Source organism: Brienomyrus brachyistius, chromosome 10 (assembly GCF_023856365.1).
Source record: "Brienomyrus brachyistius isolate T26 chromosome 10, BBRACH_0.4, whole genome shotgun sequence".
Classification (NCBI taxonomy): Eukaryota; Metazoa; Chordata; class Actinopteri; order Osteoglossiformes; family Mormyridae; genus Brienomyrus; species Brienomyrus brachyistius.
In genome coordinates, this window is record NC_064542.1 from 24,343,986 (window position 1) to 24,358,456 (window position 14,471).

Genomic DNA, 14,471 nt, shown 5'->3' on the forward strand with positions numbered 1-14,471 from the left:
GCCAACCCAGGGCAGGGCATGGACAAACACAGAGGCACAATGGGCAATTCAGGAACCAAATCCCTTACCTGCATGTTTTTGCGCTATGGGAGGATTCCTAGGTGAATGTGCAGAGAACAGGCCGACTCCACACACAGGACCCCAACCCTCGAGGTGCCAGGTCACTATGGTGCAGACATTTTGTTACTTAATATAAGAACACAGCAGTAGTTCAGTCTTTTTCATTGATTACCTACTTCAAAATATATATTCATTGATACTTTATTGATAAATAAATAAAGTAAAAGTAAAATATCTTTACGCCTCCCTCAACTTGCTCTTTGTGGAGTAAGGTGACCGCCCGTAGCGGCACCCATGGAGCTGGGGGTTAAAGGTCTTGCTTAAGGACCCGCAGACGTGCTGGGTTCGAACCTGCGACCTTCTGATTACAAGGACACAGGCTCAGCCCACTGAGCCACACACTGCCCCCACATGCTATTTTCATCAACTATTCAAAACCAGAAAAAAGGACTTGGCAGACATGACACTGGCCTTATATTTGGCTTCTGACGTTTTCTGCATTTGTATAGAGCGACAACGCCCATTATTGGAAAACATAATTATTTCCCCAGCTGTAACTGGAATGTCTCCAGCAGATTTGTACAAAAAAAATGTTTAGGTCCGAAGAACGAAGACTGATGAAATTCGGAGTGTCGATATTTAAAAGACTCTACTGACTAATGACATTATATTCAGCGAATGTGATCAAGGACTAGCTGATAGGAATTTCATGAAACGTTTGAAAACTCATGTTTCTTTTAATAAATCCAGGCTGATCTCCTTGACAGTATTGCTATCTTTGGTGCTTATCTGATTTTAAGACTTGAAGTGGATCCTTGTATTTGAGGATATGAGTCCTGCCAGACATTTTTGCAAGTAGGACGACATTCGTTTTCCAGCCCTCAGAAATACCCGAGAGAATCCATGGGGAATTCCATTCCTGGAATGTTTTTAAATTATAATCAATTAATGCACAAGGTTTAAATATTCACCAATTAATGTATATTAATGGATGCTGTCGCGGTAGACAAACTCCGCCATTCATTTATGTGCATAGATTGCAGATCAGACACACGCTATAAGCAGCACGAAAGCCAGGCTCCCCAGACGCGCCCAGAGCGTCATGCAGCTCCTTGGCGCCGATGGGTGCTTGTCGTAGCGCGTCTCTGCCAGACCCCCACTCTGGCACGCGACGACAACGACAGATGTGTTGACTGAGGGCACTGGGTGGCCTGCCAGCCAACTGGGCCCACTTTCTCCATGTGGGGGGGGGGGTCGACCCACGGCAGCATGACGCACTGCCAGGCTGGGGTTCATGTGACCACCAGCGGCGCCGAATTTGCTCAGTTCCTAGAACCTGAGGATAAGCATAATGACGCAAATGCTAATTCCATTGATTTGGGATCAGAGTTTTAATTTGACTCAAGTTCACATAAATAACATTAGTTCATATATTATACCATTTTATATAATTCCCCCTTTGATTTACATTCTTTTTTATGGCTAAAATTCACACAACTATGAAAGCAGAGAGTCATTTACACACAGCTAATTTGAATATGTCATAATAGAGATTGAAACGCAACAGGAGAGGAGAGCATTGGTTTCAACAGCCTTTTTTTCGGGAGGATCAGGAAACACAAACAAATGCATAATTACTAGAACTTCCATGACTAACAGTTTACTATAGTTTTAAATTGCATCTGAATGCTCTTTTGCCTGTAACACAAAATAAAGCACGACAAAGTGTAGAAATCTGATATGTACGAACTCAAAAGTTTTAATAATTTTGAATGTTAGTATAAAACGTTATGAAATGTACAATATGCACTTGGTTTTGAATCAAACTGTCATGCAGTAACCAGTACAGTGTACTGGGACAAATCAGAAATTAGCAGTTATGCAAGTTTTTTTTTTTTTACTTTTTCGTTTTTTTTCTACATATGCATCATCTTCCGAAACGCCAGAAACCATAGACATAATGTGTAAAGGATCCTGTTCTCCTTGGCCATTATTTTATGGTCCTCTTGCCTGCTGCATGTATCCATGACAGCGATGCTGTCTGACACGCTACGCGCTAGCCAGCTACACGGGCGCATCGTACTCCGACGCTCTTGGCCGATTCCGACTCGGTAATCCGCTGCACCTCCAGCCCGCCCCGCTCTCCAAAGGGGGTGTCGGTGAGCGGTACCGGAGGGCAGAGAGTGGCCCATAGCCCTTCCATGCTTATTCATTGAAGTGCAGGGGTAGGGCACACGCCGGCAGAACATGACGTGTACATCCTGCATGAAAAAAGGTTAAACCTGCCGATAGGAGAAAATATCACCGACATGAGCCTGACCTCCCAGACTCACTGGCAATGATATTTTCCAGCCCTGGTAAAATACATCGAGGAATGACGTGCAACCAAACAGCTGCGACCGTGTATTTTTTTCTAACTATACATAACACATACCTTGTGTTTACTCTCATACTGAATTTGATTGTCTGATTATTGTGTAGTAAACGCGTCTCACAAAAAGCTGAGACTAAAATATCACCGATATATAAATGGAAAGACAGAGATGGCCTGATGGAGATGATCCCGACATGGACTGAAGACATAATATTGCTGTGGAGGTCACAGATGCATTCAGTGTCTCTCTTATTTGCGGAAAAGAAGGGGGATAGGGATTGCAGAATGGCTCATATGGAAGACAGACCGTTTCAGATCGAGTGGAGAGGCATGAGGATTGATGCGACAACTGAGAGCCTGTTTTGAAGGGCTGCCCAGCTAATTAGCAGGTTCCAGTGAAGGACAAACAGTGATTATGCCGTACTGGGGATGGCCACTGAGTGGCAGCTCACACCCCACTGGGAAAAAGTGACTGGTGTACGGCAATGTCTAAACCAAATGGGAGCGCTGGTTTTTGAGTAAATTAAATCAGCATAATGAACATACTGCAGTTGATTGGCAGCAGTTGTAGCAGATCATGCTTGTGTTTATGGTGCCATCATAGTTTTCATTAACATACGGAACTAAGGGCAGGAATAGAAAATAAACAAAAACATGCATTGATGTCTAAATTCCAAATTAAAAAAGTTTAAAAAAGTAGCAGTAACATCATATACCTTCTCTGTGTAAGGAAAGTCCTCCAGATACTGCTATGCTTGGCAAATTCAACCCATTCCCAGTGTTTTTGCCTTTTTAAATGATGGGGAAATGAAAGATTTCTGAAAAGTGCATTATAAATACATTAAAATTGACAAATCAAACAGACTTATTACTCATAAATATACATTTTTTGTCTTTAAAATGATCAGTAATTCCTTATTTTACAAGACTTAGTAGTCATTATCGTTATCTGTAATCTGAGCTTTTAGAAGCAACAGGTCTCCTTAAACTTAAGTAAAGTCCCGGGGAAGTAAAGGTGGAGAAGGACAATGAAATGCAATGGATGTGGAGCCATTGGGTTGGGGGGTGGGGGGGGGGTGGGCGAAGGAGGGGTCTCTCAGTGACAGCCCTTCAGGCCAGATACGTAGGGTGACTCCTGAGGCCGACACACGCCCTCCTGCTGTTCGGGACAGTCCACAAAGTCCGGTACGGGCAGGCCGGACAGGATCATCAGGGACTTGTTCCAAATCATGAAGGTGGGCACCACAGGGAGCAAGAAGGAAACGTCAAAGGTGTGCAGGTGCTGCGAGTTCATGGCGTCGTAGAAGGACAGTGCGTTGTTGTCATAGTCCAGCAGGACACCCAGACGGCGCAGCTGCAGGCTGGCCTCCACCAACATCTCCTTACTGTTGTGACGCACCATGAAGTTGTTGTTGCACCGCGAAAACACCCACGACGAGGAGTTCTTTCCGCTCCACTCGTTCTTCGGGGCTGACTTGTAGGCCACACCCACTGCATACCTGCAGAGGAGAACCACGGCAATGGGACAAACATTCCCAACAGGCGGTGATGAAGTTCAGCTGCATACCGAGAGCTCGAGAGATGTAGGGGGAGAGTTAGATGATGAGAAGGAGGGGAGCGAGTAAGTATGTCTATCAACAAAGACTGAGGAAGTAGTCCACATCACCAGGGATGATTTCAAATGGATAAACAGACAGAAGCAAGGGCAGGAGATGGCACACAAACTCAGAGGGAGACTAAGCATCACTTTCTAGCACGGGGCTGAGTACGAGAAGAGCGGATGTTACGCTGTGCGCAGGAGCTCTGCAAGGCTTCGCAATAATTTGAACATCCAGGCAAAGGGTAGCAAAGTGAGCAGGATGTGTGCGTTATCTTCAGGGCAATATGCCTTCTATAAATAAAGAGCCCACCTGGGAGCACCTAAGACCACTTTCCAAATGTTTAAGTGCCCATTTCGAGCAGCGCTGCAATCCGCCCCATAACAGGGTCAATTTTCTGTACTTGGCTTGAATTTGCTCATTTCATCCAAGACCAAAGAGTAGCGGGAAACTCCAGCGTAGTTAATACTGCGGCAGCTTCTCTCCTAGATGAACTCCTTCGCTGGGCTGTGCATCATCAAAGGATGCTCCTCAGCACCTTTTATCTGGGATTTCATTATCCATTTCCTCTTTGTTCACCTCACTTTTATCTAAAATCACCTAACATTGTTTTCCACCTCGTACATTTGTCGAAATCCCGCTGATCGGTCTTGGGGAGGAAAGAACAGAGCATGGGCTTTGCAAAGTAGGTCAGAATTGGAAAGCTGTTTATCCCAAAGGGTAAAGATAGGCTATCCGGAATCCCTCCAATCAGAACACGAGGGGCGTGGCTAATATGTGGCTGATTTTCTATTGGCGTGACCCTAGCACCAAAATTGCCTTGTAACTGTCAGATTCGGAGATGAGGTACAAATTTACGAGGGTGGTGACAGCTCTGCTATCCGGGCTGAGACCCCTAGAGCCTCAAGCAGGTGACTCAGTAACTGTCGCCCAGGAATCACTGGCACGTCAGACACAAGCTGCTCTTTCCCACACTGCTAGTTTTCATGCGTCTTCTGCCACGTGATGCAGTCGCACCACTTCTACTTGTCCAAGGAGTGACTCCCGTTTACAGGCATTCGATTCATGTTTCTGTGATACAAAAATATGACTGCGGGGCCGAAAAATGTTAATTTTCTAACACGCCTGTGTTCTCGCCGCCTGTGTTTCCGCACACCTGAAGCAGCCATCGGCTTTGAAATAGCTCATTACACACCTCCTCTGCAGAGCCAGCAGTGGGGATGATGCAACACTTTCATACATTCTTTACAAAGCCGTGCTGAATGCAGAAAATTACTTTGAAATTACTTTTTTTAAAATGAGTTTTAAAGATCGAAGCCCTCCGTTCTCTCACAGAATGAGCTGAGCAGAGCCCCCATTGGTGGTATGCTTTGTATGGCTGTGTGTGTGTGTATATATATATATATATATATATATATATATATATATATATATATATATATATATATATATATATATATATTACACACAGCTCATGATTCACCAAAAATGCCACCTTATTGTTAATATTAATAATTAAATTTGCTGTTTGCACCCATTCCTGGGACAACCACAGATCTGAATTAGGAATACCAAATTGGACTATTCCGCAGAGCGGATGGATCTTGTAATTCATGTGTTAATTATTTGGTGCAGTAATCTGTGCTAACCTTACTGACTGCGCCTGCTCCCATACAGCAGGGCTTCCTGTATTAATCTTCCCAAACTGCGGAGCAGGAAGCAGGGTCAGCCAGTAGAGTGAGCTGCATTAGCGCTGTGACACAGAGTGGGCGGGCCGTGTGGCTGCACAGTGATCACCAAATGTTCCACAGGTCCATATTTTACACTTTTGTAGGTCGAGTGCAATCACCCAAACTATCGCGCAAACTCCCCCCCACCCCCCCCCCCAACGGCAAGGACCCCCCCCCCCCCGGTCATCAAAATCTAAAGAGCTGCTTCCCATTGGTTGGGCAAATATACAGAGTGCCCCCCCCCACCGCCCAGTAAGGAAAATATGACATGACTTGGCAGCTGCCAGATGATTTTCCTTGTGAAGGTAACTCTCACTGTAAATGAGGCTGTGCAGTGCGGCCGCACTCACCAGCTGGACGCCCCCACCAGCACCTCCCAGTAGTGGCAGCCGCTGTCAATGAAGACGTTGCCGGCGGCGCCGTAGGAGCCGGTGCCGCTGAAGCGCTCGGGCGTGTGACTCTTCTTCAGGGAGCTCTCGTCCTTCTCCATCGTCAAGCAGTCGTTGGAGAGCCGCAGCTTCTTGTGGGCCGTCTTTGGATCCAGCTTGAAGGGCTGACCTGTGGGGGGGGGGGCAAGGTCAGCACTACGCGGTGTGTGGAGCCGCCCCCCCCCCAAAGCCTTCAGAAAGGCAGAACCTCTGGTGATGAGGCAGCTTGGGCCGGGCTGCGTATGGAGTGATCCCTCACATCGACCGCCCCCACACCCCGCATGGCCGCCTCCTCTCCTCTGCTCCGTCCTCCCCAGAGGGAAAGAGAGACCGAGGACAGTGACGGCATGAGCGAGAAAATCGCCATGAAGGACTGTCTGCTCTGAGGAGAAGGCCTTCCCTTGGTCCCTGTAGACCTGACATTAAACTCAGCCTCTCCCAATCTCCATTCTGGGCTTAACGAGCAACAATACAGCAGCCCCCCCCCGCCCCCCCATCAAATAATCTGCGCTGAAAAGCGTGTGACTGCGTGGGGACATGAGAGGCTCTGGCGGCCTGCTGCAGGAAGTCAATTACAATAATACGCTGAGTGCTTTGAACTGCTTATCGCTGCGAGCGCAGCCTCCTCCCGGTTCTGCCGTGCGCTCCTGGCTTTCGGGGACCCTGTGGAGCAGATACGGCTATCAGGGCCAGCCGGGAAGCCGCCCGCATCCGGGCCAGTGAGCTGGATGGGTGGTGGAGGGCGCCGTGCCCCATCTGCAGCCATCATGCCGTCACGCTATGCGACATAGGCACCTGAGAACTTCGGTGCCCCCAGAAAATGATTACGGGGAATCTATTACAAAAAAATAATAAATTCAGCAAAAATAAACACCCTGGCCAGGTACGAGGTGACCAAGCAGGGGCAGGGAACATGCCTCCCTTTGGAGGTTCTAAGCGCCCAATACCAACGGTCATGCAAAATTTACTTTTCACGGGAACTCCTCCCGTCCTGCAGAACTCACCCCCCAAACACCAGCCCCTTAGCACTGTTACAAAACACCCTTGTACCTCTTTCCCTTGTGTTATGAAAGAAGCAATTTCCTTTTGGTAGCATGGTTACTGTAATTCCCAGTCGGACTCAGAATTTACGAGTGTAAATGAGACCTATATGACTAATGTCAGAGCTGGCAGGAAGTTACGGCTAACCATCAGTGTTCATGTGAGTACAGGCCTTGGAGAGCTTCGTCACGCTTCCGAGGGTCTGTGGCGAACTCGAGACGGCAGGTGGGTGCTACTTGAATCACTGAGTGCTCTCGTCTTGGCTTTGTGGTCTGTAGGTTCAACAGCCACGTGCTCCTGACATAACGACACTCTCTCCATCACAGCCGAGGACAAGGTCTGTGAGCAGGAACGTGTCAATGCAACAACGGGGTCTCCAGCAAAGTTCAAGGCCCGGCGAAGAAGCTCGCAGCCAACAGCCAAAAACGTTAAGGAAACCGACTGGACTTTTGCTCTCTTTATTCAAAAAGATTATTAGCCTACACAGACTGGCCATCTCTCTCAAGACACAGCCAGCCCGCTGTGCTCTCCCAGTGCCCCAAACATACAGACGTTTAAACTAAAACCAACCAAGACCACTCAAAACACATCCTCATCCCTACATGAACAGACCAATCACGTGCAAACATTCTCACACACTTCACATGACATAGAAGTCATCTTGACTAAAAAATACTGAGTTGCCACTCAGTGAATGAATGAGTAAAAGCACTTGGACTGAGCTTCCAGTTAAACCTGCCCATTATCTTACCAGCTAACCCAACAGTCATGGAGTGAAGAGGTTTCCCTCTTAACAGCATACATGTAATATTCCGTTAATCAATGCATTATACTTATTCTGCTCATATACATACATTTTTGTTATTAAGCAGAAAATTACATGCTGTATATAACTGTTCATCCTAAGTTCCTCAGCAGGACCTCTGGGTCTTGTGTCAGCCTGATTACCTGGTGGGGGCTGGGGACACTCTCTCAATGGCACATTTTTGTAGGAGTGCCCCCCCTGAAGGTCGCGGTCTGCGTGTGACAATCCCGCTGGCTGCAGCGCCAGTTCAGCCACTGATCATAGGTGAGCTTCTGTGCAAGTGTACAGTACCAATCAAAGGTCTGTACACACCTGATGAGAATCATTAATTTTCTTATCAAGATAACGAGCCTAAGTATGCATTGAGGTTATATAGCTACTTAGAGCTGCTTTGGGATGAGTGGGATCAAAGAATAAGAGCAAGGTGGCCAACTTGTGCCCAGAACTTGAGGAAACTTCACAGGACTGTTGGAGAAGCATCCCAGGTGGCTACGTCTAGAAGCTGGTTGAAAGAACGCAGAGAGTCTGCAATGCCGTCATCGAAGTCAAAGGGGGATATTTTTAAGAGGTGAAAAATTGAGAAAATACGGTGAATAACAGCTGAAATAGAGAGAAATGCATCAAAAGGAGGTGTGTCCAGACTTCTGACTGGCACTGCACACACTACATGCTTGTGCGTCACATGGCCTTCTGCCAGCTGGGGCATTACGGACCAGAGAATTCCCATAGGAACACACACCAGGGAAAGTTTAAAATGACATACAATTAAGCCACCAATTGGTCTCCCTCCCCCACTGCGCTTAAACATCCTGTCATGCTGGGTGTGATGAGGGTAAAGAGGTTCAATATCCCCTTCTGTGGTCGGCCACCTCTTCCTTGCCTTCCTCCATCATGATTAATTCATCTTAATCTCATAACCCTTCACCACACCACTCCAAATCCATCATCGGACAGGTTCCGCAATTGCAGGCCATATGTCCCGGGTCTGACCAGGTATCACGGTTAATTTACTGACAGAACCGAAGAGCAGTAGGCAAATATGCCATATGGACCATCAAAAATGAAATTAATTCCTGTGTCTTTATCTCTCCCTCTCGGAAACAGAATTGCGTGATTTCACGCTGGAGTGATCAGAGCACTCAATGACAGCTGCACAGCTCTGGGGCTCCACGGCTGAGAATTGGAGCAAAAGTCATCTATACCTTGGGGACTGACAAACGGACAAATGGCATTTCGCTGAGGGTGGAAGGGTAGGATGATACGTTGTACCTGCCCCCATGGGTCAGAGGGGGGACCATGAGAGCCCAGGTCCCAAGAAGAGGTCAGATCTTCACCTGCCTCCTCAATGCTCTGACGGAGAAGCCCACACTCCAGCTCCATCCGTGCCCCAAAGCGACCGTGAGACACTGTATTCTATTTCTGCCACACTGCAACTCTGCTGTTTGCTGAAGGATCTCGTTGAAGGATATACGCTTCCACATTACATAGGAAAATGGTTTATCATCTACACTACACGCACCACACGATTATATAAAGGGTTTGTGAGTTCATGATGCATGTCTATGATTAAGTCTTACTTTGCCAGGATGTTGATGACAGTTATTGGCGTCATCTGTGAGAACTTCATTGACTGCCGCACCTGAGTAGACTTTCTCTCATTCACAGTTGTAACGCCCATTATTTATAATTTAAACAAACCTGTAGTACAATATAGTGAATTCTTTGTGACATTATTTAGTTATTTTTCTTTTAGTGGACCGAACCGTCTTTGAAAATCAATCACAAGCATCTGAGTGGAGTATTGCTCTAGGATATTATAGGTATATTATTGGTTAACTAGATATTTACAAAAAAAAAAAAAAACACTTTACATAACAGCTTGTTTAAAATACACAATGTGAAAATAATTAATGTAATTCTTATGGACTAGGATGTATCTGATGTGTTTTCAAAGCCAGTACAACTGCGACACTGTTACTGCTGTCCCCCACTGACCACCTCGTCTGAAATACTCAAAAACGCTACAGTATTTCTCTGTTATCTTTCGAAACTCAAAACACTGATTATGACAGCTAACATGTTTGACCGCACTTTGGGTATGAACAATGCAAAGAAGGCAGGGTCAAAATGCGAAAAACTAACCCATAATAAAAGGCTTGCGCAATATCTTGCACAAGGTGGCGATGTGATGTTTTGGGCTGGAATAACTGGCGTGGAGCTGACTGGTCACTGGCAAATTCCGGCAGGTGTGAATTTGAGTGCAAATGCTTATATTAAATTTCTGAAAAGCAACTTTGTGCCATGATGGACAAGTAATCCTTTGGCATTAATATAAAACACGATGTTCATGCATAACAATGCTCCATCACACACTGCCAAGAAAACAGAAGAGTACTTAATGAAATTGGGCTTCAAACATGGCATCTGAGAGAGCAGCCAGCATCTTCACCCAAGCTGAATCCCACAGAGAACCTATGGAACCTCATCATCAAGCAACACATTTATGGTTCTGGGTATTTTCTTCAAAGGATGAGCCGTGAAATGTCATTTCAACATAAGCAAGCAGTTTGCTACCTGCAGAAATTCAGAATCTAACTGAGTTAGTGGATCAAAACTCATCTTTGTCAAATCTGGAACAAACAAACAAGGGCCGCTTCTATAACAGAATCATTAAAACACCTTTGTTTTCAGCTGTAAATAAACACTCTTACAAGTCTCTGTGTTTCTGTAACAGCCACCTTCATACAACTAATTTTGTCATCGTTAATACATAGATTTGCATAACAGCATGGAACAGGGACGAAGTGCATATTTTGGTAGATCATGAAAATCTCTCCAAATACTGCATAATTTGTGGCATGCTTTGGACCACCTTTTTGTACACAAATTATGCTGCCATTTTCACTATTGTATACTCATAAATATTTGAGATTTAGGATAATTAATGTTTATATAATTTTATATAATGTATATTAGTCCACATTATCAGGTTTTCTGTAATTTAAGAACATACAAAAGTACTATTTTATACAGAAAATTCAGAATTATAGCAAGACTTTCAATCTGCAATCGGCAAACTAAGGAAACAGGATTGGCTGTTGCTAACAGAGAAGCTATTGAGCTGCCCCTGTGTGACGATCTGCAGGCCAAGGACTTCTGAACCTTCTGAAGGAGAGTGAACACATTCAAGCGGGACTGCAGACACCCTGACGTGGGCAGAAGCGGGGGTCGGGGCACCGTGGCAGTGGGGAAGGGCCGCTGAGCAGTGGGGAGATGCTGTAAGGCTTTCGCCCCTGGCCGGTTCCATAACGCAGATTCGCCAGTGTGTGGCTGCTGTCCACTGGATCCTGTTAGTCGGGTTTCACCCCTAAACCCAGTAATCCGCTTTACCTCCCATTGTCTGCTAAAAAAGAGCACCAGGCAACAGACCTCGAGTTTAAAGGACCTGACACTGCTGGCTTGTGGATTCTTGTCCACCAAATGCCACCCGCCTACCAAGCCTAGGAAGCACGCTTAGATTTATTCATCTATTTTATTCTTTCTTCCAAAGCGACCTACAGTATAGAGGTCAGAATTTATGAGTGCTTCCTGGGACTCAAACCAACAACCGTTGTGTTAGCGCAATTGTCTACCAGTTGAGCTACGAGAGTGAGACCTGCGTGTGCCTGGCCTACACGCTACACCAGACGGCGGGTTCGACGAAGGGACCACTCACTGTTGGTCTTGAGCCGCGCCGGCTCGCTGTTGCGGCTGCCCGCCTGGTTGATGGCCTTGACGAAGAAGACGTAGCGGGTTCCGCTCTGCAGGCCGTGCACCGTGTAGTGATTCTGCTTGATGTTGGGCACGATCATCCAGCTGTCCACTGAGTTATACAGACCTGAGGACGGACGGACAGAGGTCAGGGTGAGATGAGAGCTGTTCTGACTTCCTCTGTTACCTTTTAGGTGGAAACCAGAGGGAGAGACATCCGACGTGGAGCACAGTTGCAGCCGTGGGCAAGTTCATCTGATAACTTGGAACCCGTCGAGATAAAAATTTCAAAACTGGCGTCTGCAGGAATCTCCAGCACTCAAGGGACCACGGCTCCTTGCACAGCTGCTGTGGGTATCAGGAGTTCTATAACGGGATAGGAGAGCTTACAGCAGCAGGTATTATATAATGTGGTAATCAGAGTCGTGCGTAGCAGACTGAATCCTGCCTGGGTTGTGTACAAAACCATCGAGTGTCTGAAGACCTCGGTAAATATGAGCCTCTACGCTTCTAAAACTTATAGTGTCTCCAACGGCAATGGCCCTTATGAGGAGTATAACCCTAAATATGCTTGCCGGCTGAACCATGAAGGATTTGCACAACATAGTGGGATGGACTCCCTCTGAATAGGGTGACAGTCATCCTCACCGCCGGAGCAGTAAGCGATATTAACGGCGGTGGGAATGGAAACCAGGTTAAGGTTTAAAATAAAATGTTTCAGCAGTACTTAGTCCAGTCCGGTCCCCATGTCACACCTGAAGGACACTTCGCCCATTAATGAAGCACCAACCATGACAGGGACTCAGACACGGTTCAGCCAATGACCAACTTCAGCCCTGCTGCTACCGTTGCTGGAAAAAATAAAAAAATACACAAAAACAAAGAAACAAAAAAAAAAATGTATAAAGGACTTTAATGTCTCTTTCAGCATCAGCGGTTTCTGAATTATTGAGTAGCAAGACAGAAACATGCACAAGTAAAAATCTGAGTGCCTGCTTGTGAATATAAATAGCGGCGGGGGGGCTGGGGGGGTGGGGGGGTATACATCGCATGCCGTGGATTTCACTTGCAGAAAGAGAACATTAGTTTTAATATTTAAAATGCACTCAATTTCAAATGGGAGATAAAGTGTGGCTGTGTGCTTTGGAGGAATCGTAGGGGAATGTATTCAAATTTTACATAGGTGACAACGCAGAACCATGACGATAACCCATCAGTAACGAATCAGTAACGAATCAGTAACCCATCAGACCATTAATCGTTTAACAGGCGCTTGGACTGCATGGTTCTGTGCTAGATAAAAGGATGGTCACAGATACTGCTTTGTTTACGGCTGGGTGGTGACCGGATGGTGGCCGGATGGTGACCGGATGGTGACCGGATGGTGAGATTGTCCCCAGTGCATCTGGGATCAACATCTGAGTGAGATAATGGGGAAGAGGGAGCAGCACAGGCTCATCAGAGGCGTGTGAGAGCCGGTCAGAAACCCGCCTACAGCACTGACACGACAGCGAACCCCACCACGTCGATAATGGGCATTGTGGGTAAACAGGATCAATTGTCTAAGCACTGAATGTAATATTGATCGCGATTAAGAGGGTTTAGCCTTTTTTTTTAAACTGTATATTCAAAGAGAACAGGAGTGCTTGAATATTTAAAGAGGGACAATACAAGAGGTGAAATAAAATGTGGGTAGGATCGTCATAAACTGGATTACAGGGATGCACAAAGAAATCATGTCAAAGGCCAGGCACTTGTTCAATCAAGTGCCACATTTTCCTGGTGAGATTCAACTCAAAATTCCCAAAAGCAACCCTAGTCTTCTCGTGGGTACAGAAGTAAGAGCCACCTGTCGTGTGGACAGATGCTTGGGTCAAGGGACAGCGGCTGCCTCTTTGATTCTACCGAAAATCGTCCTGAAAACGCAGCAGAATGTAGAGCTCTCTGGCGCCTCCAGGTGGCAGGATCGTTCATGGCGCCCTCCTGTTCTTTTAATTAGCCCCAGAGGATGGCCATGTCTGTGCAAGCCGACTGTTTAATTGGACACATTTGATCCAAAAGTCAGCATGGGCCAAAACCCGTATCAGAATTTTATTGAGCTAAACGAGTAACTGACTACACATTCACAGGGCGCTTTTAAAACCGACAACTTTTAATATCCAAGATCAATCGTTTTCACGAAACAGTAGGAACTTTCAAAGTCAGCGAGCGCATTTGTAGGTCTTGCTGGGAAGCACATCCAGCCCAGGCTCTGATGATGTAATTTTGCTTCCTGACAGGTATTTTTTGCACCCGTTGCATTCAGCTGCCTTTTCCCCTGAAAGAAGAACTTGACTCTGTGGGTTTGTGGATGCAAAGAAACTTGTACACATGACCTCCCCCCACGCCCCCCCCGGGAGAGGAAAGATATGCTGCAGATAACTTACTAGTGAGAAACGTTTAAGTGATTCTGTCCAAAGAGCGATAGTATAAACTCAGCAGTGGGGATAAATGTGTTTCTCTCCTGCACTGCTTCACCTCCCCTGAGGAGAGGAGCCACGTGCCATTACTGCTATGCTTCTGGGCCCCCGGCTACGTTGGACGCTCAGCGGTTCTGCCAGCGCGATATCGGACCTGGTCGTGCCGCACTGAGAAACCCAGTGAGGAATTGGGGAGGGGGGGGGTCGCTTTTCATCTAGGAGAAAC

The 14,471-nt window shown here is 46.4% G+C and overlaps 1 protein-coding gene across 5 annotated transcripts in view; it reads right to left on the reverse strand.

Annotated features, from left to right (window-relative positions):
• Window positions 1–1,432: 1,432 nt before the first annotated feature.
• mid2 (midline 2) overlaps window positions 1,433–14,471 on the reverse strand; it is a 111,563-nt gene continuing 98,524 nt past the window's right edge. For all 5 annotated transcript variants that reach the window (XM_049027570.1, XM_049027569.1, XM_049027568.1 and 2 more), the window contains 3 exons: window positions 11,752–11,913; window positions 6,113–6,320; window positions 1,433–3,933 (listed from right to left, as the gene is read on the reverse strand). In XM_049027570.1, the coding sequence (XP_048883527.1) occupies window positions 3,531–3,933; window positions 6,113–6,320; window positions 11,752–11,913 (773 nt within the window). In that variant the 3' untranslated portion in view covers window positions 1,433–3,530. The remainder of the gene's footprint in view (window positions 3,934–6,112; window positions 6,321–11,751; window positions 11,914–14,471) is intronic.